The 23616-nt window shown below is 51.5% G+C and overlaps 1 protein-coding gene across 2 annotated transcripts; it reads right to left on the bottom strand.

The window, feature by feature from the left end:
• Window positions 1–717: 717 nt before the first annotated feature.
• On the bottom strand, window positions 718–21653 carry PTHLH (parathyroid hormone like hormone). 2 transcript variants are annotated; one of them, XM_077310361.1, is made up of 4 exons: window positions 21336–21653; window positions 17641–17784; window positions 7696–8115; window positions 718–1120 (listed from the first exon to the last, which is right to left on the bottom strand). In XM_077310361.1, the coding sequence occupies exons 2-4, from the start codon at window positions 17739–17741 to the stop codon at window positions 1111–1113; spliced, it is 531 nt and encodes a 176-aa protein (XP_077166476.1). In that variant the 5' UTR covers window positions 17742–17784; window positions 21336–21653; the 3' UTR covers window positions 718–1110. The 2 variants fall into 2 exon arrangements, with proteins under 2 accessions (XP_077166476.1, XP_077166477.1); XM_077310362.1 differs by lacking the exon at window positions 21336–21653 and adding an exon at window positions 17979–18175.
• Window positions 21654–23616: the final 1963 nt, after the last annotated feature.

Here is a 23616-nt window from a genome sequence, read left to right as displayed (position 1 = left end):
TAGCAGCAACATCTGGAAACAAAAGGTGGGGAACTTTCTAACAGGAGAACCTAGAAAGCCACACACCCCCTCACTCCAAGGCGGAAATGAGTACCCAGCTCCCATTCAACCATGCCTGTCCCATCTCTATATCTCCAGTCCAATTTCTGTCGTTGCATGAAGGCTGGGAAGCTACACACACACTCCACGTGCATGCGTGCACAGACATCCCTCCCCAGTTTGTCTCCGGAACCTCGGCTCCTCCTTGGGAAATTCTGAGCTAGTTAACTTGCTGGGGCATCTTTGCGTGGCTCTAAGGCCAGAGCGTTTCCTCTGGTGCGGGGAGTTCTGCTCCACCAGGAGTAGACATCAGCTCAGCGTCTCCTCTGTCTCCCCGCCAGACCTTGCAGCCCGATCTGCTGTAAGTGATTTTTAACTAAAAGCTAATGTGAAAATGGAATTGCAACCAAGGTAAACATATTAAATTTAAGGGCTATTTTCAGATGTTATAAAGGGGGGGAAAGGATTGTTCCTTGTTCATAAAATTCCTAGAGGACACATTTCTCCCTCTGAGTCACGATGCGATTTTAATTAGATTATATTTTATTGGACTTTCTTTTTTATTTTTTTTTTTACAAATCTTTATTTTTAAAAAAACACTGCCTTTTTTATACATGGCGTAGAAGAAAATCAGTTGGGAACAATTGTACTTGGACCACTCATGAGAAATCAACCAAAAAACTGGAATCGTTTGTTTATTTTTTATCCACATACTCCAAAAAGAGAGAGAGAGACAGAGAAGAGAGAGAGAGAGAATATCTAAAGTGCATGTTACCAAAAAAAAAAAAATAGAAAGTCAGCAGCACCAAGATAAAAGTTCATGAAAAATAAATACATCGTTCAACAAAATAAATTATGGTAATTGAGACAATAAGAATTGTCTTAGCACAAAATAAAAAAAAACAATATTCACAATATTCCAATGTGCAGCTTTGGGAAGTATCGGGGGGGCCAACCATTGAGTCTGATATATTTACAGTATTTACAGATAATAAATACTTCTAATACTTCCCATATGTTCAGTATTACAGAATACTGCAATGTGTTTTCCAAAGACCTCAGCTGAAGATGTCAACGCCTTCTGCAAAAATTAAAAAAAAAGAAAAAGAAAGAGGAAAGAAAAAAGGGCAATGTTAGTTTTTTTCCCCCCATACTAAATAATTGGACACAACATTAGCAGTCATCCAAACAGGGTGTGCCTCTCTTGGAACAGACGAGAAGCTTTGCTGGGTCTACCAAAGCGGGTTCCCCTCCCGTTTCTTGAGCCTCTACTGTACATGGCTTTCAACGCAATTAAACTAGCAATGCGAAGAATTATAGACCAAGTCCAAGTAGCTGATCCTCTGCAGCTGGGTCTGTGTGAGGTAAGAAATCTCCTCTGTTTCACCTCTCTGTCTCTCACATGCAAAACCACGGGTCGTATCTGAATCACCACCAACTATTGGTCTACTGAAACCAGTCTGAAACTCAACGTGGGCCAATGGGCATTGGCGAAGTTCATAAGAATGATTCAGAAAAGAACCCAGAGTTTTGCAAGATTGAAAACAGAACAAGCCAGCTTCCAAATCTATGCTGGACAGCCAAGTCCCAGCTCTGCTGAATTTCCCTTCCTCTCTTGGATCTTATAGATCAAGGGTAGTCAACCTGTGGTCCTCCAGATGTCCATGGACTACTATTCCCATGAGCCCCTGCCTCCTGTTCAAGACCCACTTCATTTTTATCCTTTTGTTGAGGTGGGTTACTGGGCAGAACTTTACTAATCTCTGAGTTGTATATTTTTGTCAGTCATTCACTCCCGTAAGCTGTGTTTTAGAATAGTTGATTCCCCTTTCTGAAGATGGGCTCCCCTTCCCAGTACTTCTTTGTAGCTTGGGTTGCCAACATCCAGACAGGATCTGGAGTTCTCCTGGAATCACAACTGTTCTCCAGATTCCAGAGATCAGTTTAGAGATGCCAGTCCCCAAGTGGGACCTGGGGATCCCTGGATCCTCCAGGCAACAGAGATAAGTCCCCCTGGAAAAAATGGCTGCTTTGGAGGGTGGACCCCATAGCAGTATACGTCACTGAGGTCCCTCCCTGCCCCAAATCCCACCTACTCCCGGCTCACTCCCAAAGTCTCCTGACCCAGAGCTGGCAACCATAGAGCCGTTCCCCAGGAGAAAATGGCAGCTTTGGAGGACAGATTCTATGGGCCCCTCCCCTTCTCACAATTCCACCTTCTCCAGGCCCCAAATCTAGATAGCTACACACAGGGAATATAAGGCACAGGGAATCATGGGGAATCAGCAGGATGAAAGTTCCCATAATCCCCAAGGTTTTTTGGACAGGATGGAACAGTGAGGTAGCTTCTCATGTAGCCAAGATTGCATCTGGTACATGCCATGATTTCTAAATCAAACGTAAGAGTTTGCACTCTTGGCCTGTCTAGCAAAGGCATTCCAGGTAGCTGTTACATGTATGAAACTCTCGGAATCTTCCAAAAGCAACTTCAAATCCATCAGAAGATCTCCCTGTCTGGTGTGGAATTTCTGAGCTGCCTGTAGCAGCAAAATAAAAACTGGACTCTGGGGACACTTAAATAAATGTTGTTAAGGCACAACCAAACTAGCCTTGGGTGATCTTCATTTCTACTGCTAACTAAGCAAAACGAAAATGGTTACCTGCCTTGGGGTTAATAAAGGGGGGACTGCACACCGATGGACATGTTTGTACATGAGGCTGAGTCTATGTGGCTTCTAACACACCTGAGTACTGCATACCACATGGGTTGCCCTCATTGCGCAATCTCTTTCTGTGCTAGACATTGTCAAAATAACATTCCTAATTTGTGTTGCCAGCCTCCTGCTGGAGGCCGGGGATTTCCTGGGACCACACTGATCTCCACGCAAGAGAGGAAAAACAGATACGTGGGGAAAAATAGACACTTTTGTGGGGAGGGGGGAGACTCTATGGCAGGGATGGCCAAACTGTGGCTCTCCAGATGTCCATGGACTACAATTCCCATGAGCCCTTAGGCTCGTGGGAATTGTAGTCCATGGACATCTGGAGAGCCACAGCTTGGCCAACCTTGCTCTAGGACACTGGACCCCTATAAAGCCCCTGTCATTCCCAGGCCCAGTTCTCAAATCTCCAGCACTTTCCCAACCAGGAGCTGATCATGGTCCTTTCCCATACTCTGCTGGTGGCCAGGGGGAACCTGGAAACCCGGCTTCCATGGCTACACATAAGATTGACAATGGAGCCAATTGGAGCTATATCGGGGACGTTCAGACACAAACGTTGCCTAGTCGAGGAGGCAAACTCCACTGCTCCCTACATGTTGTGGTCACAAACAGAAAACAGCTGATGTCTACCTGGGAGGCATGACATCCCCGTCACTCCTGTGCTACGAAGTCCTCATGTTTCCTCCTAACAAGGGTTTCATAATGTGCAGACGGAGCTTTGGCAACGGCTTTTCTTGTTCACATGGCTAGTTGTTGGGGCTTCAGGTGCAAACGGGATCTATCACAACTTGACAGTGGACAGTGAGCCATGGCAATCTTGCAGCTGCACCCAGAGCAATGCCAATATACTGGAGTCTAGGGATGTGCAGTGTAATATATGCTAACTGAGATATGGGCCATTTGGGAGTCTCATAAATGCTCCGAAATCTTAACAAAATTGTTTCTGGCATGTGGGAACAGGCAGACGTGTTCTTAACTGATAGTTATATCCAACACAGGAGGAAGGAGTGGGTTAGGGTAGCAAAGGGGAAGAATAACATTGGACTTCAGTTGCAGGGGCGTTGTCCAACCAAAACACTCAATCTATTTTCCCACTGAACAGATTTGTCAGCCAATTAATGGCACAGGATATGCAGGGCCTGTAGCACCAGAACCAGTTTAATTTTGCAGAGTTCTGTGTGGCCCCAGGCAGCACCTCCAAGAGGGTTGTCAGAGATGAGTTTGGAAATGCCTGGAGACTGCGGGATGGAGGAAGGAGGGGGGTTGGGGAGGGGAGGGACTTCAGTGGTTATGATGCTATTGAGTTCACCTTCCAAAGTGGCCCATTTCTCCAGGGGAACTGGAGATCAGTTTTAATCCCAGGAGATCTCTGTTGCCTGGAGATCAGTTGTCATTTCAGGAGATTTCTAGAGACCGCCTTCACAGAGAACCATTTTACTGGCTCTACCCATGCAGAAGCTTGAGTTCATGGGACTGTAATATCTTCCTACCCCAGATCATTAGGCAGGCTATGTGCAGCTTGATAGAATAAATGAGTTCACTTTTTGGAGAATTCTTCTGAGTCAATTTGTTATTTATTCCCTTGAGGAACTCAATAATAGGATATTGTCTTTATGATGCTTTCTGAATGACTATTTTACACTTTTGGAAGGCACTGTTTACTGTCGTTTCAGAGCCACTGTTTACACAGTCCCTTTTATTTGTGGTGTTTTCCATTTAGTGTGTACCCCAGTTTTTATTTGTTTGTTGTAACCTCCGGATGGCTGGCTGGAGGCCTCCTGGAATTCCAAGTGATCTTCAAGTGACAGAGACCAGTTCATCTGGAGAAGACAAGGTGAACTTTGGAAGGTGAACTCTATGGCCTTATATGCCCTTGAAGTCCCTCCCCTCCTCAGGCTTTACCGCACTCCCCAAATCGCTTGTTGTTTCCCAACCTGGAATGGGCAATCCTAGTTTCAGGCCTCTTGGTGGGGCTAAATCCCTCAGGGAAACCTATCTCCCTTGCAAACTCACTAATTGTGTATTGAATTACAAACAATGCAATGAGCATTTGGCCTAGGCAAGCATCCCCAAGGAAGAAGGAGAAGGAGAATAACGAGGAGAAGGAGAAGCTCTTATATGCTGGTTTTCTCTATCCAAAGGAGTCTCAAAGCAGCTTACATTCACCTTCCCTTTCCTCTCCCCACAACAGACACACTGTGAGGGAGATGCTGAGAGAGCCCTGATATTGCTCAAGAGGAAGAAGAGTTGGTTCTGTTATATGCCACTTTTCTCTACTCAAAGGAGTCTCAAGGTGGCTTACAATCACCTTCCTTTTCCTCTCCCCACAACAGACACCCTGTGAGGGAGGTGAGGCTGAGAGATCCCTGATATCACTGCTCGGTCAGAACAGCTTTATCAGTGCTGTGGCGAGCCCAAGGTCACCCAGCTGGCTGCATGTGGGGGAGCGCAGAATCGAACCCAGCTCGCCAGATTAGAAGTCCGCACTCCTAACCACTACACCAATGGCTCTCAGAAAAGGTAGAAGGGCAGGCTGAGATTATAGAAATTGCTTGAAATGGTTGTGGCTATCTTCACGAGACATAAAAAAAAGAGAGTGGGGGGGGGAGATTGCCTATTTGTGCCATTTAATAAACGTTGCATCTGAATAGAGGCCTTTTTCTTCTAACCGTGAGCCATGCCCTCCTCAGACAGCAACGGTGCAATCCTACACATAGTCTGGTAAATCCCAGCAGACCAGCAGGCTTCGGGGTGGGTTGGAAAGCTGCTGGGGCTTTTGAAAGATCCCAGTCGCTTCCTACACTGATCAGGTATCTGGGGCCACAAGCTGTAGTTTGCCGCCAGCCCTCGGTGCCTTGTTGAAAGACAACTTCTGAAGTGGCCCTCTGGCTTTTGAAGCCAGGGCAGGTCTGCCTTTAGTCAACGCCTGGGTGGGAGACCTCCGGGGAAAGTGCCGCGCAGTGCATGGAGTTCCTCCGTGGAAAAAAGGAGGGACCTAAATAAAATATAGGCTCAGGGCTGTTCAGATGTCTGTCCAAGACTCTCCTTTAAAACTCAAGTTCCCTCTGTTTTCTTTTGAGTTAAAGCGAATGTGCGTGTGGTGCCTGTGTGTGTGTGAGAGAGAGAACGAGACAGAGAGAGATAATTTTTCAGGATTCCTTCCAAAAATGATCAGTGCAGGGCAGCCGTTCTTAATATCCAAAAATCACTGTTAGATTTTTAAAAGCTCTTCTTTGTCAGACATGAGAGCAACATGTTCCTCTCCCCCCCCCCCCCGGGGTAATGCTCAACATTTTTCAGCAGCAATGTAATTGTTTGACAAGCTGGCAGCAGAATTGGAACTGAACTAACAAGTCCTAATGGTAGGGAAAATATTATGGCAGAAGGGTGGCCAGTCCGAGTAAATTTTACTCAGAGAAACTTTCCATGTTCTCCCTTAAGGTTAAAAGCAATAAGGAAGAAGAGGGGCGGGGGAGAGAGAAGGGAAGAGACGTCCAACCCTGTAAAGCAGGGGTATAAATTGCTAAAGGGGGGCTATGGCATTGTACCCTGCTGAGGCCCCTCCCCAAACCCCACCCTCCTCAGGCTCCACGCCCAAACTTTCCAGGTAATTTACAACCTGGAGTTGGCAACTCGAACTGCAGAGTAACAGTACCCTTCTTAGCAGAGCTGACTTAAATGAGCCCAGGCAGGCAGTGACTCTGCTTAGAATGGCCCTGCAAAAGACTGGAATTTGCCCAAGTTGACTACTCATTTTCTATGACTTTGTGACCCCTCCTGTAAAGGAGGAGGGGACCTACCTTTAAAGCAGATGCAACAAAACTCTGCTGCTCTAGAAAGTAGAGTTGTCACCTCCAGGTAAGGAAATGCTTGGGGATTGAGAGGTAGAACCTGGAGATGGCAGGATTTGGGGAGGGCACCCCAGCAGGCTATAATGCCATAGAGGCCGTCCTCTAAAGCAGCAAGAAAGAAAAATCCCAGTGTGCCCTCAAGATCAACACTCAAGGATAATTCACAATGGTAATATTATAATGACATTTCATAGCTATTATGGAACAATTATCTGTTCCACTTAATATTTCTGGTAAGGGCTTGGCTTAGGTGCCACTCATTGCTTAACACCCACTCAGGGCAGCTATCCCACCCCTGAGTGCCTCCTCCTCCAACCGGCTTGTCTGTCCAGCGGCCAGCCAATCAACTTCCGTTCCCCACCCCAACCACCCCCTCTTCCTTCTACATCCCTTCCAGGTTCGGAGGCTGCAGATCCCTGCTGTGTGAAAACTGCCCCTGCTGGTGAATTCCCAGCCCATGGGCCTCCAGCCCTTGGGGCTCCCCAGGAGGGTGCCTTGCTCCTAGACAACTGAGCCACTTAGCCACGGCCAGGGACATGACCTGCTGTCTTTCCAGGTCCTGGGGGGAGGCCCTCCACAGAGTTCTTCCACCCCCCCCCCCATCTAGCACCTGTTGTATTCCTGAATGCAACGGGCTTTGCCCCTAGTAATAGTATAATAAAAAAACAATATTTCTTGCTAGTTTTGGATTTTCACCCTCAAAATCAGCCATTTTCTCCCGGAAATCTGTTGTGGCAACTCTATATAGAAGGGGAACGTTTGGCCCTCCCTGTGACTGATATAGCAGAAAAGGAAACAAGATACGGTCTTACTTTGAGGCCAAGCAGTGGCCCAAGACTTTGGGTTTCATTAAAGGGCGCTTATCAACAGACACGGTTAATCAGGACACTGCTCTTAGCCAGGCCTGGTCTACTCAAGAGCTAGAATGCTGTTGATAACTCTTGCTTTAGTCAGTGGGTCTTATGTCCCAAACAACTCTCCAAATAGACTTTGCTCCATGTTCACTGGTCCTCTGTAGGGCCCATAGCGATTTGGCCCTGGAAACACCCTTAGTCATTAAGGGTGAAGATTAATGAAATTACCTTGCATGGACGTGTGCAGTACCAAAGATGTCCAAGAGAGGGCTCCGTGCCATTCCACTGCCAGACCCCCTCGAGCTGGGCCAGGCCGACCGGACCCTCCTTTTCTTCTTCTCCTGCTCCTTGCGTTTCCCGGCCTTCCCTTTCTTCTTCTTCCCCGGGGTCTTCTGGGGCGGCTCTTTGTACGTCTGAGCTTTGTTGGTCTCTTGAGTCAGGTTTTTGCCTTCGTCGTCGCTGCCAAACCGGACGGCGCAGTTCTTCGCCACGGTGGAAGGCTTGGGGTTCGGCGAGACCTGGGACATGGCTCGGTGCTCCGCCGTGTTCAACCCGTCTATCAAATTCTGCAGGAAGTTTAGTCTGCGCATATCTTGCAAAGACTTGCCTTTGTCGTGTAACAGCTGATATTCTGATACTGTTCTTTTGCTGCTTAAAGGAAACACAGATAGAGGAGATAGAGAGGGAGAGGGAGACAGAGAGAGAGGGAGACAGAGACAGAGAGAAAGAGAGAGACAGAGAGAAAGAGAGAGACCATGTTTCATTACATCAACAATGAAATGGTGTTGTTGTTCAGCCAGTTTGGCAATACCCATCCCTTCTCTTTTGGTAATTTTAATAACCATAGTGATGCAGCTCAACGGGTCTATCTTCCACCCTCCTTGATGTGGAATGATTACACCAACTTGTCTGAGAATGGGGTTACCTACTCCTTGCGGGGCCATTCCCTGCAGAGCGGAGGAAAGCCCTAACCCCAAGTCATCTGTTGGCTCCTTATCTTGACTTTGTGGGCTCTCTGCCCCATCACAGGCCACTTTGGGTACACATGAACACATGAAGCTACCTTCTACCTTGGTCCATCCACGTTAGTATTGCCTACTCAAACTGGTAGCAGCTCTCCAGGGTTTCAGTGTGGTGAGACCAGCATGGCTGAGAGCCATTGTGGTGTAGTACAGTGTAGTGGTTAAGTGTGACACTCTCTGTTATGGAGAACCAAGTTTGATTCCTCACTCCTCCACATGCAGCCAGCTGGGCGACCTTGGGCTAGTCACAGTTCTCTTAGAGCTGTTCTTACATGACAGTTCTTTTAGGGCTCTCTCAACCCCTCCTACTTCACTGTGTGTCTGTGGAGGAGAGCGAAGGGGGAAAGTGTTTGTAAGCTGCTTCGGGACTTCTTCAGGTATTGAAAAGTGAAGTATAAGAAAACAGCTTTTCTTCTACTTCAGGTATGGGTCTTTCAAACCACCTCCTACTTGATGCTTTAAACAGGAGATGCCAGGGATTGAACCTGGGAACTTCTGCATGCCAAGCAAATATACTGTCATTGAGCCACAGTGGATCCTTCTCTCATCACTGTAGATGTCAGGCTACTCATTTTACCTCTTCAGTCTCACATTTGCCCTGTTAACCTGCAGGCCCTTGAACCCCAACTTCATTGCCTCCTTGCCTGACATCTTGTTCTGTGCAAACCTTCATGCCTTCTTGCCTGCTGATGCCTCTGTCCCTCTGCTGACGCATTTTGCTCACCTGAGCTCCCTCTCCGTCTTAGCACTCTTAAGCAATGACTTAACCAGAGATTTTGCAAACAGTTCCTACTGGAATAACAAGGGAGGGAAGAGAACATGGTCCACGGAAACCATGCTGTGGTCCAGCCGAGCAGCCTGGGAAGTAATTAAGGATGGGAAAACATGTGCTTCTCCCTCAGGGTGAGGTGGATGCACAGAGAAAATGGGAGGTGGGATTGTAGGCTGGTTCCCAGGCATGCTAAACGAGCTGTCCTTCTGGTCCACCAGCCACTGAGGGCGTTCATGGAGCTTTGCTTTGGGCATGCATACGAGAAATGGAAACCAACGGTCAAGAGTTAATTAACCTCCTGGCTGCTTTGCTTGCAGGTTTGCTGCCATGAACTCCTATGCTGAGTTGCTTCCTCTGTCGAATGCAGGCTTAATGAGGTCACAGTGATAACACACCAGTGTGGCAGGGGGGAATGGGGAAAGGGGGAAATCAATAAATATACAGCCTGATTGCCTATCTCATCCCACTTCCAAACAAATCAGAACTCTAGTCCTGACTTGGATAGCCCAGGCCAGCCTGACCCCAATGGGTCTCGGAAGCTAAGCAGGGCCAACCCTGGCTAGGATTTGGATGGGAGACCTCCTAAGATTTGGGCGGCAGTTCCTCCATGGACCACTAGGGGTCAGGATGTGGAGGCAGGCAATGGCAATCCACCTCTGAATGTCCCTGCCAGCCAGACATTCCCCGGATGTCCCGGCTACACACCACATTTGGCCTACGATAAATAAATAAATCAGACCTCTACAAACATGGGTCCTTGTCAGTGTGAATCATGCCCGAGGCACCCAAACATTAAAATGAAACCCAGACCACTCCATCCCCTGATACAGAGAGCCAGCCTGACGAATATTTACACATCAATGTGTCCTTGTTTGATTACTTGGCACCGTTGCAGCTGCTCATGTTTGCAGACTGGCGTTTGACCGATGTGGGGATATTGATGCTGTGGTGTTCGACATGTGGTGCTTTGTGATGCTGGACCACAGCACCAGGCCTCAGGGATGAAGTTAGGAACCGAGAGGTCTTCCCAGGTGGTCAGAAGTGGGGGGGGGGGTGGCTATTCTGCTATCCTTAGTTCTATCGGGGCAATGACATAACCTTTCCAGGTGGTTGTAAGGAAGTTAGAGGAGTTAACAGGAACTTCCAGAAAGCCTTTGTGAACTTCTTTAGCGCATGGTGCGCACAGAAGAAGAGAGGAAGAAGAAGAAGAGTTGGTTCTTATATGCCGCTTTTCCCTACCCGAAGGAGGCTCAAAGCGGCTTACAGTCGCCTTCCCTTTCCTCTCCCCACAACAGACACCCTGTGAGGTGGGTGAGGCTGAGAGAGTCCTGATATTCCTGCTCAGTCAGAACAGCTTTATCAGTGCCATGACAAGCCCAAGGTCACCCAGCTGGTTGCATGTGGGGGAGCGGGGAATCAAACCCGACTTGCCAGATTAGAAGTCCACACTCCTAACCACTACACCAAACTGGCTCTCACTACAGTGTAGTGTAGTGATCCTAGAAATGCCTGGCAGCCAGGCAAGAGACATCCGGGGATGTTTTGCCATTGCCTGTCTCCATGTTATGATCCCTAATGTTCCTTGGAGGCCTCCCATCCAAATACTAGGCAGGGTCAGCCCCACTCAGTTTCTGAGATCTGACAGGATCTCCAGGTTGGGGCCTTATGTTAATGCCGCCCTGACCTGGATAACTCAGGCTAGCCCAATCTCCAGAGAGGCTGGAGGGTCTGGGACATTTCTGTTTTTAAACGAAGAATTTCCTGCCAAAGGATGTAGTGATGGCCACAGGCACAGATGACTTTAAAAAACGATTCGATAAATCCACGGAGGACAGGTCCATTAGTGGTCACCAGCTGTGGTGAATAAAGGGAACCTCCATATTCTGAAACTTGGTACTAAGATGCATCACCAGGGGAAGGCCCTGTTGCTGGCCCTCCATGGCAACCGGCTGTCCACTGTGTGAGACAGGATGCTGGACTAGATGGACCACTGGCCTGACCCAGCAGGGCTCTTCTGATGCTCTTAGGAAGGCTTCGGCCTCTCTGCCCTCGGCCTCTAGAGGAACTTTTGGGCCCCTGTGTGAGACAGGATGCTGGACTAGAAGGACCACTGGTCCAATCCAGCAGGACTCTTCTGATGTTCTAATCAGAGAAGGCCTCATTCTCTCTGCCTTGATGATGAATGTCCAGAAGAACTGGTTGGCCACTGTGTGAGGCAGGGCGTGATCCAGCAGACCTCTTCTAATGTTCTTAAGTCAATGACATACTTCTCTGAAACAGCCTTCTTGCTACTGGGATCAATAGTCCACCACCCAGCACCAGACCATCAGCTTAAATGGAAGGCAACTATCCAGAAACTCTGAGGCATCACAATTCTGGAAAGTGGAACCTGGAAAGCGAAAGTGAGTTCTGGAAGTGAACATGGTGTGAGAATAGGCATGTGCTACCGCATTCTGGGACCCCACATCTATGAACAGTGTACCGTTTTATTAGAGGTGTGTACCTAGAAGACTACTAAAGACAGGTTCTTTTAAGCAAGCAACCCTTCAGAAGGCCTCTAAAGTGGTACGTATTGGCAGAGGCCAATCCATCAAAACTGTGTGCTTGTTCAGCTTACAATTAATAATCCCAGTATGAAAAGATGGGGCGCTTTCACACATGCGAAGTAATGTACTTTCAATCCACTTTCAGAGCGCTTTGCAACGGGGACTCATTCTGCACCAGTTGAACAACGGGGACTCATTCTGGCACCACTTTCGAAGCAGACTTTCCTGTTTCGCACAGGAGAATCCAGCTGCAGGAGCACCTTGGAAGTGCATCATCCAACACATGCTGTACGAAATGGCAAAATCCACTTGCAAACCGTCGCTGAAGTGGATTGAAACGGCATCGTTCAGCATGTGTGGAAGGCAGAGCCCCTTGTGCACACCCTTTCCGTCAAAAGCCACCATCAGTGGAGAGAGGTTGGAAGCCAGATAGCTGCCCAGTGTCTGGCCCTCTTTAGCCTATCCTCAATTGCAGGGGTAGTCAATCTGTGGTCCTCCAGATGTCAGTGGACTACAATTCCCATGAGCCCCTGCCTTTTGCTGGCAGGGACTCATGGGAATTGTAGTCCACTGACATCTGGAGGACCACCGGCTGACTACCCCTGCTCAATTGGCTATTTTCACATGAACAGTCACTTCCTTGGAAGGACCTTCTCTCCAAAGTCTGGCAGCAAGGCACCCCCAGCTGTGCCCATCCCTTTGCAGGAACAGTGTTGGGGACACTGCAGATGCTAACCTCAAAGGCATCTCCTTTAAATCTAAAAAAAAAAAATCCAGCAGTCCCATGGAGGTTATGGAAGGACAGAAGGGTTGAAGAAAGAGATGGTGGCTGAGAAACGACACCGTGGCGGGAGGCGGGTCTCCTAACAAGGGCCTCCAAGAACACTATTCTCAAGAGACTCTCTCTAGCATTTAAGCTTTGTGCGTCTTGGTAGTTCTCATGATGTGTCCTCAAAGCAGACCAAAGTGGCCCAGAATGGCTAACTTACAGCCGTGTGAGGGTTAGCTGACCTCTCCCCTGTCTAGGCTGGCTCACAGAAAAGTCTGCATGACATTCCCCACAGGGATACCATCAGGCATTACGTCAACTCCCTTGTTAAGAGTTAAGAGTTCATAGTGTGGCTCTCTCGCTGAGAATTCCATGGCCGAGGCTTTGGGTTGGTCCTTCAGAACCAATCTGGAAAACGGACCACCCCTCGCCTTGTTTCTCTGGCTCTCACTGAGTTGTTTTCTTCCTCTAAGAGCCTGGGCCTTGGGTGAGGTCTGAACTGCTCTGAAGTCATGATGAACTGTGAGGGAACTGGTCTGTGCACCCCCAGGGACCTCGTGACTGCCCAGACCAGGGGTAGTCAAACTGCGGCCCTCCAGATGTCCATGGACTACAATTCCCAGGAGCCCCCTGCCAGCGAATGCTGGCAGGGGGCTCCTGGGAATTGTAATCCATGGACATCTGGAGGGCCGCAGTTTGACTACCCCTGGCCCAGACAATGGGAGGGGGACATGGTGCGGTCAAAATATAATTTAATCGGAGGGAAATTTCCCTTTGGATTTCCTCTGGACTATCACAAAGCCACCGCCACCTTGCAGTGCTCTCACCCACTTTTTAAAAACACCCCAATCTTCTTCTGATGATAAGCGCTGAGTTTTGTACCCCACCATTTTACCACCCAAAGGAGTTTCAAAACACCTCACAAGCACCTAGCCTTCCTTTCTAAACAACAGGGACCTTGTGAGGTGGGTGAGGTTGAGAGAGCTCTGAGAGAACTGTGACTGGCTCAAGACCAGCCATCTGGCTGCATGGGGAGGAGCGGAGAATCAGACCCAGTTCTCCGGATTACAGGCTGTGGCTCTTAGCCACTATGCCAAGCTGGCTCGCCAAGGATATTAATGAATTAATGGGAGAACATTCTTCTCTTACCCAAGTTCCTTCAACACGTTCCTAAATTCCTTAGGGCGTTTGTTTCTCTGTACACAGAATACAGTAAGAATGCATTGCATAACTTCATCAGTGTTCAGTATCTATTTCCAAAACAGCTTTTCTGATTATGTGAAATCATAATGCGCTGGCAGACAGTATCTTCCTGTTCACATGTCTGCCCAATGGTGCGCCAATGTGCCCCCAAACCTCCCTGACATTTTATGAAATCATAGAGGATCACTTGGCATTACTAGGCGCATGGCTTCCATTGCACAGATGTAAAGATTACATTCTGCCCTGTTGCTCCTTTTGCATATTGTGAAATGAAAATCCTTCACAGTGATGGAACCAGCGAGCGGGGAAGAGCAGAGTAATCCTCGTGGTTTCTCTGTTTATCAAGTGAATCTGGCTGAAGGAACAGAGGCTGAAAAACACAGATGAAGCCCACCAAGAGTTAAAGGTGGAGTGACGCCTGGGACTGTGGACTTGGGGCCCCATTGGAATGGAGCTGGATCACGGGGCAGTTTTTCTGGGCCAGCCTCAGCCTTGCTCTAATATTTGTTGCTAAAGTGTTCTTTGCAATCTGTTTTATCTGGCCGCAGCGCTGTATTAGATTTGATTTGATTTGCTAATTAGGGGCACTCCCGGACACCCCGTCCTTCTGGCAGGATAGGGTCAGGTTTGTTTTTAAAAGCAGAGACAAGTGCAGTAAGACTATACACCGTCTCTCTCAAACCCCCCCCCCTTTTTTAAAGCAAAGGAACATGTGTGTTAGGCATGTAAAGGGTGTCCATGTACATCCCACAACACTCTCCGAGTGCATTCAGATAGTTGATAAGGCTAATCTAATGGTTTAACAGTAAGAGTTCGGCGTATCAAGCCAATCAATCTGCCAGATACATGGGCCGTATCAGAGGTGCGCTAAAAGTATCCTCACTGGAGCTCCCGATCAGTAAAAAAAAAATAGTTCTCTGATACAATGAGATGCACATGCCTGAGAATTCCCTTTTAAAAAGGAAACATTTGTGGGAATTCCAGCCTGAAAAATTCTCAGCCCAGGTCAAGCTTGGCTCATAGACTTGACTGAGGCATAACCACAGGTGGCCTCTTGTCATTTGGAGCCCCCCACCCCACCAGCCCCTTGCATCGAGCGCCAAAGTGCCTTGAGCAGAATCTGATAAAACAGCTTAAAGCAAACCGAAATCATAACAGAGGCCACAAGCAAACGTCCTTTCAAAAGCTGATCTCCTGCACGGTTTCTCCCGGCCCGTATTATCAGGTGGTGCTGGGAAGGATTAAACGTTTTGTGCGTCTAATTACAAGGATGGATTCCTTGTCAGGAAAAGAACCCAGGGGAAGCGGGGGGATGGAAGGGAACCACACGCACACAAGCCAGTCCTAACTCGACTGAAGTTTTCGGAATTGTTAGGATAACCCGCTAGAGGTCCCTTCCGCCCTGCGATGCAGGGAAGAGAACTCTCTCGGCGAGAGGTCTGACCCCAAACCAGATGCAGTTAATTCAATGCTAACATGTGGTAGGCAATTTGGAGAGAAGCGCTGAGAGCTTACGGTTTCTCGCTGCCCCAAAATGCCCACACAAATTACTGTATACATTGCCCACCACATTCACAGAGCTATCATTCAATCTCGTCAACGTGTCCCTGGCTCTGAACGCCATGAATTCAGCATCCATAAACACGCTGGCCGGTTAACCATTTTCCCCTTGGGGGATTCATTCAACCCAGTCGTCATTATGGCTTTCAACCGACCTGGAATCCTGATCCGCCACCGCTTCAAACAGCCCTCCAGTCCAGGGATAGTCAAACTGCGGCCCTCCAGATGTCCATGGACTACAATTCCCAGGAGCCCCTGCCAGCATTCGCTGGCAGGGGCTCCTGGGAATTGTAGTCCATGGACATCTGGAGGGCTGCAGTTTGACTACCCCTGCTCCAGTCCTTCTGGCGCTCCCTTTGCTCCAACAGAGCTGGCTCACAGGGACCCTTCTGCTCTCCTTCTTCTCTCCCCCAAAGAGACAGACCTTATATATTTCCAGAACATTTGCACTTATGACAGCCTGGCTGTGGGCTGAGTGGCCTTTTAATTTTTTATTCAATCGATTCCTCCCCCCCCCCTTTTTTAAATTCCCCTGGTGATAGTCTGTCTACAGTCAGAGATACAAGATGGGCCGATAGACTCTGGTGTCCACTTGGAGCAAGTTCTTGGGTTCGGGATTGCGCCTGCTTCCCATAGCTCAAGGCAGCCATCCTTGGTAATGCAGTGCCTGGGGAGGGGGTGGGGGAGGCATTTGGTTTATGGGATTTTCTTCAGGAGCATTACACAAATAAGCAGCGGCACTGTGGCCATCAGCTCCTCCTGTGGGGATTCTCTCTTTGGCCCCGAGAGGCACACAGGGAGTTTTGCGGTGGGCCTTTTGGGGCGGAGGAAATAAGAAAAGAAAGACTCTTTGGAAGAGCAGAACGAGCTAAGAGCCGTTTGTCACATTCTGGCTCGTGCAAGGATCCAGCACGGACCTAAGCAAGCACTGAGTTCCACAGCTATCGCCAGAAGCGCAGTTTCCTGATAAACCGCTGGCAGCCAACGTCTCAAGGCAGCACGCGTGAATGGGAAGAGAACGTCCTGCCGCATTATCTTTGGGACAGTGTTTCTCCATCCCCGTTATCTATAAAGTTTTGGCACAGAGGTCATGGATGGCATCGCAGGCTGAGTCGGATGAACTGCTCCTAGCTCACTGTCCCAACAGTGAGTGCCGGGCATCATCCCAGGAGCCCAAGCTCTTCCGAAAGCCTGCCTTTGGGCCCAAGGGCCCTTTGCTTGCCCTACTAGCCACCGGACCTGTTCTTCTCGAATGAGTGCTCGAGCCAAACACCTTTTGCAGAGCCACCTGGCTGCCACACTTCTTGGACACCCTTCCCCACCGCCTCCCTGCTCTTAGGCTAGAAGAAGTCAGGGATTTCAACTCCTGGCCCGAAGTCCCTGGCGTTCTCTTGTGCATCAATGAGTAACCACCATGTGGGAATGTTGACCTGGGTGGTTACTGTGGCTTTTTGTCTGAGTTCTGTTTATACTACGGCCATATGATTCATGTTAATAAATATGGCGAGGAGTTAAGCAGGCTTGGGGCATTGGGACCTCGCTGGGACGAAGTTATCTCAAAACCTTCCCATCGCTCCAAATCAAGATATCGAATTCAAGCCGGAGAGCTAAAGCTGGCTGGAAAGCGGGCTGGGGTGGGGGAGGCTGAGGATTGCTCCCTGGGTCCTGGGATCCATGCCAATGTGCCCAGGGACCCCCAAGTCAAAACGTGCCCCCCCCCCAGCAGGACTTTCTTGTGTTGACATCTGAGACCCCCCCCCTTTCCACCTCCAACCCCAGCCTCCGCTGTTCTTTAAGGACAGTGATTGCTTCCCTCTGGGCTTGCCAACTGTCCTGGAGTTTGGGCTGCTGTTTCCAGTGCCACAATTTGTATTTCTCCAAATGTTCTTCGCGAAGAAAAAGGCAAGCCTCTTGGGACCCTTATCTGTTCTTTGACTGCAATTCATCTCCACTAAGCGAGTCGAACGGGCAAGGTCCATAACTTGGCGACTTCACCAAAGGGACTTCCAGAACTCTGTACCCGAAGGGGCGCCCGCGCGCATGAAAGCTGTGACCCAGGATGCAACAACTTAAAGGTGCCTCTGGATTCGAACTCTGTTCTGTCGCTTCAAACCAGTGCTGCTCCTCACCTGGATCTATCTTGCACAACTCAAACTTTTCAGGAAAAGCCCCCCACCGCTAGGAAGAAGGGACCTCAGTCCATAAAAGCCGATTCTGCTGCCAGGGTCTCCTCCTGTCCGGAGGAGACGACCCCCCCCCCCCAAAAAAAATAATGCAAATGACAGAGGAATGGTAACTTACATTCTGCGGAGGTTTCCTTCCAGCGACCTCCCGGAGGAGGGGGCTCCGTAGCTGAGTATAAAGACCAGGAAGCTCCATTGGCTAAAGAGTTTGGGGAACATCGTCGCTCGCCGGAAAAGGGGGGGAGGGGGACGTCTTTGGAACCTGCCAAGGGAAAGCACCAGTGAGTGAGCGGCGCCTTCTCCACGCTCTTGTGCGCAGAGCCAAGCGGTGCCCTTCCTCCGCACCCTTCCCACGCCCCCTGCCCAAGGCATCAGCGCCCAAGCGGGATGCCGAGGCAGGCAGAGCCCGGGCCATCCGCGCGGACCGGACCGAGCCCCCTTGGAGCATCCGCACACCTCGAGGCGAAGGTTCAGGTCAGGCGCTGCTGGCCAGCGGGCGCCGCTCCTTCCCCAACTGCGCGCACGCCAAAGCTCTCTCTCCCGGCGGGCGCTCAGAGGCGGGCGAGCGGCAGCCAGTCGGCTCCGCTGCCTGCCATGGACTGTTCACACGCTCCTCTGGAGGCAGCGCCAGGAGCCGCCGCCGCCGCCTCTGGGAAACCTGCTGGAGGAGGGAGGAGCAGCAGCAGGAGGAGGGGCTTGCAAGGAGACGGCGCCCGAGGATCGGAGGCGCTCCGAGCCCAGCGCTGGCGGGCGGGCTGCTCGCGCCCGCGCCCTTGGCAGAAGCCCACGGGCCTCCCCTGCGCGCATGAATAGCGAATGAATAGCGGGCATGGGGGGGGGGGGGAGGCGGGAGGAGGGACACACAACTTTTTGAATGAGTTTCCCCCTTTGAAAAAAAAAGAAAGAAAAAGAACCAAACTCCCTGCAAGTAGACAGCTAGCAGCTCAGGGCGGCATTTGAGCCTTTATGCCCGAAAAAATGTTCTAATTGAAGATAATTTGGGATGGTCTTCTGGGATGGGGTGGGGCTGGTTAAATGCTCTGCCCTCGGATGTGGCACACTCCGACGCGGTATGAGCCTCTACACTTTAAGGACTCCACAGAGGCGGAGATCGGGCCTTATCCTTCTCGGATCCAGTGCCAGCCTCTTTGGGCCCTACCGGATTGCCTCCTTTGCCCCCTCGCGCCTCTTCGTATCTTCCTCGCTGTTAGCGTTACTGGGGGACTCGCCAGGCCTAGACCCCCCCCCCGATTGCTGCCCAGTCCGAAATTGACAAGAGGAAACGGGGGGAGGGGGAGATGTACCCCTTCCCTCCCAGTCCTGTGGGAATCCTGCAACGCAACCAGGGGGTGGAAATTCACACAAACAAGCGGGGGGAACCGGAGGGGGGATCCGCTTTGGACGTGAGAAGCGGCGCGGGGCCGGGCTTCTCCTTTCCCGGGGCCGAGCAGAACAGCTGTGAACAGCTGGAGCCCCGCCAGCGCCCGCTCCCCCCTCCCCGGGTTCTTCACTCGGGAGGTCTGGCTGGCGTCTTCGCCTGGCATCTCTCGCCCAACCAGAGCGCCTAGCCCAACCCAGGCCAATGGCCGTCCGCCCCGTCGGGTCTCGATCCGCTCCAGTCCGCCGGTCTGCTGCCTCCGCTCAGCAACCTCGCCCGGATCGTGGCGGGTCAGTAGGCAAATTACGCCCCCGCACCGCCACTCGGTGTCGCCTGGCCTCCTTCACAGCGTGGCCTGCCTCTGCTCGCCCCACCCACTGCCCCGCGAACCGCAGCCCCGGCCTGAAGGACGCCCGCGGCCGCAGGCTCCAACCCCCAACGGACAGTTCTCTCCGGCCAGGCGCACTGCATCGCCTCGGGACCTTTGGGTTGAACCGGTCTACCGCCAGTGGGTACTGCCCTTCAACTGGGCCCTCTTGATACCTAAGAACAGAGGTGGCTAAACTGGGGCTCTCCTGCAGGGGCTCATGGTCATTGTAGTCCATGGCCATCTGGAGAGCCCCATTTTGGCCATCCCTGATCTAATAGATCTCCCCGCCACTCATTCACAGCAGGCTTCCTGCCCCCCCCCCCCCCCAGGGTCTGTCTGCCCTTGCATCGCACCCTAGCCTTCTTTGGCTGTCTCCCACACCAGCTAGCTTGGCCTATTCCAGATCCACACTGGGCAGACAGAAAAGGTGGCCAAAGTTGAAGGCCAGGGCCTCCTTGATGTATTCTGCTTGTGTTGGGTCTCTGAGGGCTCCAGCTTGGCTTTCTGCTGCTTCAGGCCAACGCAGCGACCTCCCTACCGGAATCCATACCTCAGGACTTCAGGCTACCTTAAGTTTGGTTTTCCCCTAGTGTTTGATGACTGGGCCCCCAAGCAATGGTGGGAAAAGCCTTCACCTGAAGGCCAAGAGGGGTCACTGGGCGCTGGAAACCATGGGGGGGGGGAGGAATCTGTCTGCCCACGGCGCACTTTCAATACACATTAGAAGTAGCTTTTCCTGTTCCCCACGGGAAAAGCCAACTGCAAAAGCACATTGAGAGCTGCAAACTCACACTGACTCAACAATATGCACAGCACATTGAATGTGCGTTAGCCGACAGGTGCAGCTGGCCAGTGGATAGTGGACTTCCAATGTGCTTTTGCAGCTGGAATCTCCTGTGCAAAAATCGACTTTTATCCGAGGTGTGCGGAATCAGCAGGCAAAGCTTCGCGTTTTCCAGCGAAAGCGCCTGTGAGTCGTTCACCCGATCCAACCAACGGTCCCGTCCTGGCCAGTGGCTCCGCAATGGGGACACAGTTGCCCGGGGTCTACTCGGGGGCGGAGCGAAGGCCCATTGAGTTGCGCGCCGGCTCACTCTCTCCAGCGCGATCCTCTGCCCAGACCCTCCAGGCTTAGCCTTCACGTTCTCGAAGGTGCCCCCAGACGCGCAAGTGAAGCCTGCGCCGAGCGGATTGCCCCCCAAATTGCTTCTGTAGGGTTTTAATTTTGTCGAGTCCGCCAACCGTACCGGTGGGAATCTCAACAGATGAAGACCCCAGACAGAACCCTCTTCGCGAATCACAGCCAAGGCGCCCGCAATCCGTCGTCAATGCGCGCTTTTTCTTTCCGCGCGCAGCGACGGATTCTCCCGTGGTGTCCAATGCACGCGCAGCGGGGCGTAGGAGAAATCCCACATCCACCCGGAGACTGCCCCCCCCCCCCAGTTTCTCTGGGAAGGCAAACAGGACCGGGGGCTCTCTTACAAGCCCGTGTCCCGACCTATGTACAGGTTGTCCTTGCATGGAAAATAACCTATAGACAGAGGACGGAGTTCTGGATCACTGGGCGGCTCCTGTCCCGGGGGCGTCCGAAGCAAAGACAAAATCACCCCCCTCAGAACAACAACCGCTAAAGACAACGCCTCAATATGACCAATATGAAAAATTCTCCCCTCTAAACTTAAAAAGAACACTTTTCCAGATTTAAGAACAAAGGATAGATAGATAGATAGATAGATAGATAGATAGATAGATAGATAGATAGATAGATAGATAGATAGATAGATAGATAGATAGATTCAGAGTCCAGTAGCACCTTTAAGACCATCAAAGATTTATTTAGGGCGTGAGCTTTCGAGTGCAAGCACTCTTCGTCAGACCACTCAAAAGCTCACGCCCTGAATAAATCTTTGCTGGTCTTAAAAGTGCTCCTGGGCTCTGATTTTATTGTGCTCCTTCAGAGCAACATTTGACTCTAGATAGAGAGATGCCATATAAAATAACAGCGAAGCAGATTCCAAATGCAGAGCGGAGAAGCGCTTCCACCCGCAGCCCCGCCGCCCCTCACCTTTGCTCCCCTTCCTCCTTGCCTTCCAGGAGATCGCCGGCGCGAGACGAAACGGGACTTGTCCGCCGCCGCTTCCCCAACCGAGGCGGCCGGTCCGCTCTCTCCCACGAAGCCAAGGCAGGCGGTCTCAGTAAGGAGACGGGGAGGGCAAAGAAATCGGGTTCTCTTGCAGTTGTTCTTCCCCCTGCCCCGTAATCCACGTCTAGGAGTTTTGCTTCCGCAGAGGAGAAATCAGTAGAGGTTCGTTTTCAATTCGGGAGGGCGGGGGACCAATCCGAGCAGGTGCTTCCTTTCCTCCTGGGCTCTCTGGAGGCGCAGCGAGGGATTCTCTAGTTTTATAGCGCAAGTGGCGGCTGAGAGGGGAGGGGAAGGGAGGGGAGGGGTGGGGGGATCCCTCCCCGCTTGTCCTTAAAGGGACGCTCGGGGATCACGTGAATCTCCCGGAGGGAGCGCTCCGGTGGCGAGCTGGCCTCTAGCAAATGAGGCTGAGCCGGGGAGTCGCCGTCGGCCTCCGGGGCTGCCCGCACCTGCACGGATGCCTCCGCCCGGGAGCCTCCGCCCGGGAGCGTCTGGGCCCCGGCTCTTCCCTTGGGCTGGAGTTTTGTCTCCCGGAACGACGGGAGGAAGTTTAGGGAGGCCCAGCCGAGATCTCCCCCTGGTTCTTGGCCCTTCCCAAGAAACCCCTAGGCGCTCTTTCGGGGTGGGGTGGGGTGGGGTGGGGTGCGGGGTAGTTCTAGCCGTCGATCCCCTTCGTGTGCGGAGGAGAAGCGATTCTCTCCGCAAGAGGCTTTTCCTGCCCGGCACGCCGCGGCATGATTTCAGACCTGAAGAATGCTCTCTTATCTGATCTCGCTCCTGTGTTTCCAAATCCCCCACTTCCGAGCAAGATTGCAAGGGGGGTTGGGGGGGGGGGAGAGACAAAACTAACCAAATTCTTGGCATCCCCGAGAGCCGCTCTCAGATCCTGGGCGAGAGGAGCGGAGCGGCAAACCCGCCGGACCACCCACGGACTCGCTTCTGCTCCGGATCGGAAGGGGGCTGAGGGTGGCGGAGCGGACCCGGTGGGGCGCCTGCCAGGGACGCCCAAGAGCCAAGCAGAGCTCCCCACTGGGCGACCCCTGGGTATGGATAAACCTCGGGAGGAGGCTCCCGGCAGGATCCGTCCGCTTTCCCCTATGGAGCGTCCTCCTTTGCTTTTGGGATCCGCCTGGACTCCCAGGGAAAGGCTGACTGTAAAGCAAAGAAGAATGTCGACGTCCTCTAGGAAAGAAACTTTTCCTTCCCTTAGGGCAGGAGTAGTCAACCTGTGGTCCTCCAGAGGTCCATGGACTACAATTCCCATGAGCCCCTGTCAGCAAACGCTGGCAGGGGCTCATGGGAATTGTAGTCCATGGACATCTGGAGGACCACAGGTTGACTACCCCTACCTTAGGGCCAGCCACTCCCTCTCAGCCTGGCTTTTCTCACCGGGTTGTTACTGCAAGGGAGGGAGGAGGGGACGAGGTTGTAAGGCGCTTGTTCGCTCTCAAACAGGGGCATAGGTTTAAAAAAAACCGAGTCCAGGGGAACCTTGAAGACCTGCAAAGATTTTCTGCAAGGCATCCGTTTCCGTGTGTGATGGCACCTCTTCAGATACATTGAAATGGAAGCTTCCCAGGGCTTACTTATTGCCGGAGGGTGAGCAGCAAAGACGTCGAGTGCATAGAAGGGCATGGAGAGCTACCCAGGTCTTCGACAGGTGTGTGGAGAGGAGACACCCAGACAGCGCCTCTCTGCTCCCCTGGTGTGCCCGGCCACATTTGATACCCTGGAAAGGCCAAACCCATTAGTGTTTACTCCGAGGTAAGCCCCACTGACTGCAGTGGGGCGCCAAAAGCAGTGCGCACTAGGAAGGCTCAGGAAGCGCTCGGTCGTGAAGGTGGCCCAGCCTGTCCTTTTCTCAGAGAGCCAGGTGTAGCCTTCTCCTCTAGAGTAATGGTGTGTGTGTGCGTGCGCGTATTCTCAAGAATGGAACCATGTCAGCTAGCTGGACAGATGTCCGCTTTCCTCTTGTGTTAAGCCTACCCACCCTCCATCCGCCCCCCTTCCCAACCTTTCTTTTGCGCTCAGGAGGAAGCGTCCAGGAAGCAGGTTGGATGCCCTCGGAGAGTTGGAGCAGGACTCCAGGGGGAGTTTGGCCCTCAGTCCTCTGGGGCCCTGAGGAGTGCCTGGGAGCTCTCCACTTGCAGGTGGCTTCCCTGAGTTCTCTCCCGCAGGATTTAAGGCAGACTCCACCGGGAGA

Source organism: Paroedura picta, chromosome 14 (assembly GCF_049243985.1).
Source record: "Paroedura picta isolate Pp20150507F chromosome 14, Ppicta_v3.0, whole genome shotgun sequence".
Lineage (NCBI taxonomy): Eukaryota > Metazoa > Chordata > Lepidosauria > Squamata > Gekkonidae > Paroedura > Paroedura picta.
This window is presented reverse-complemented; position numbering and strand designations above follow the sequence as displayed.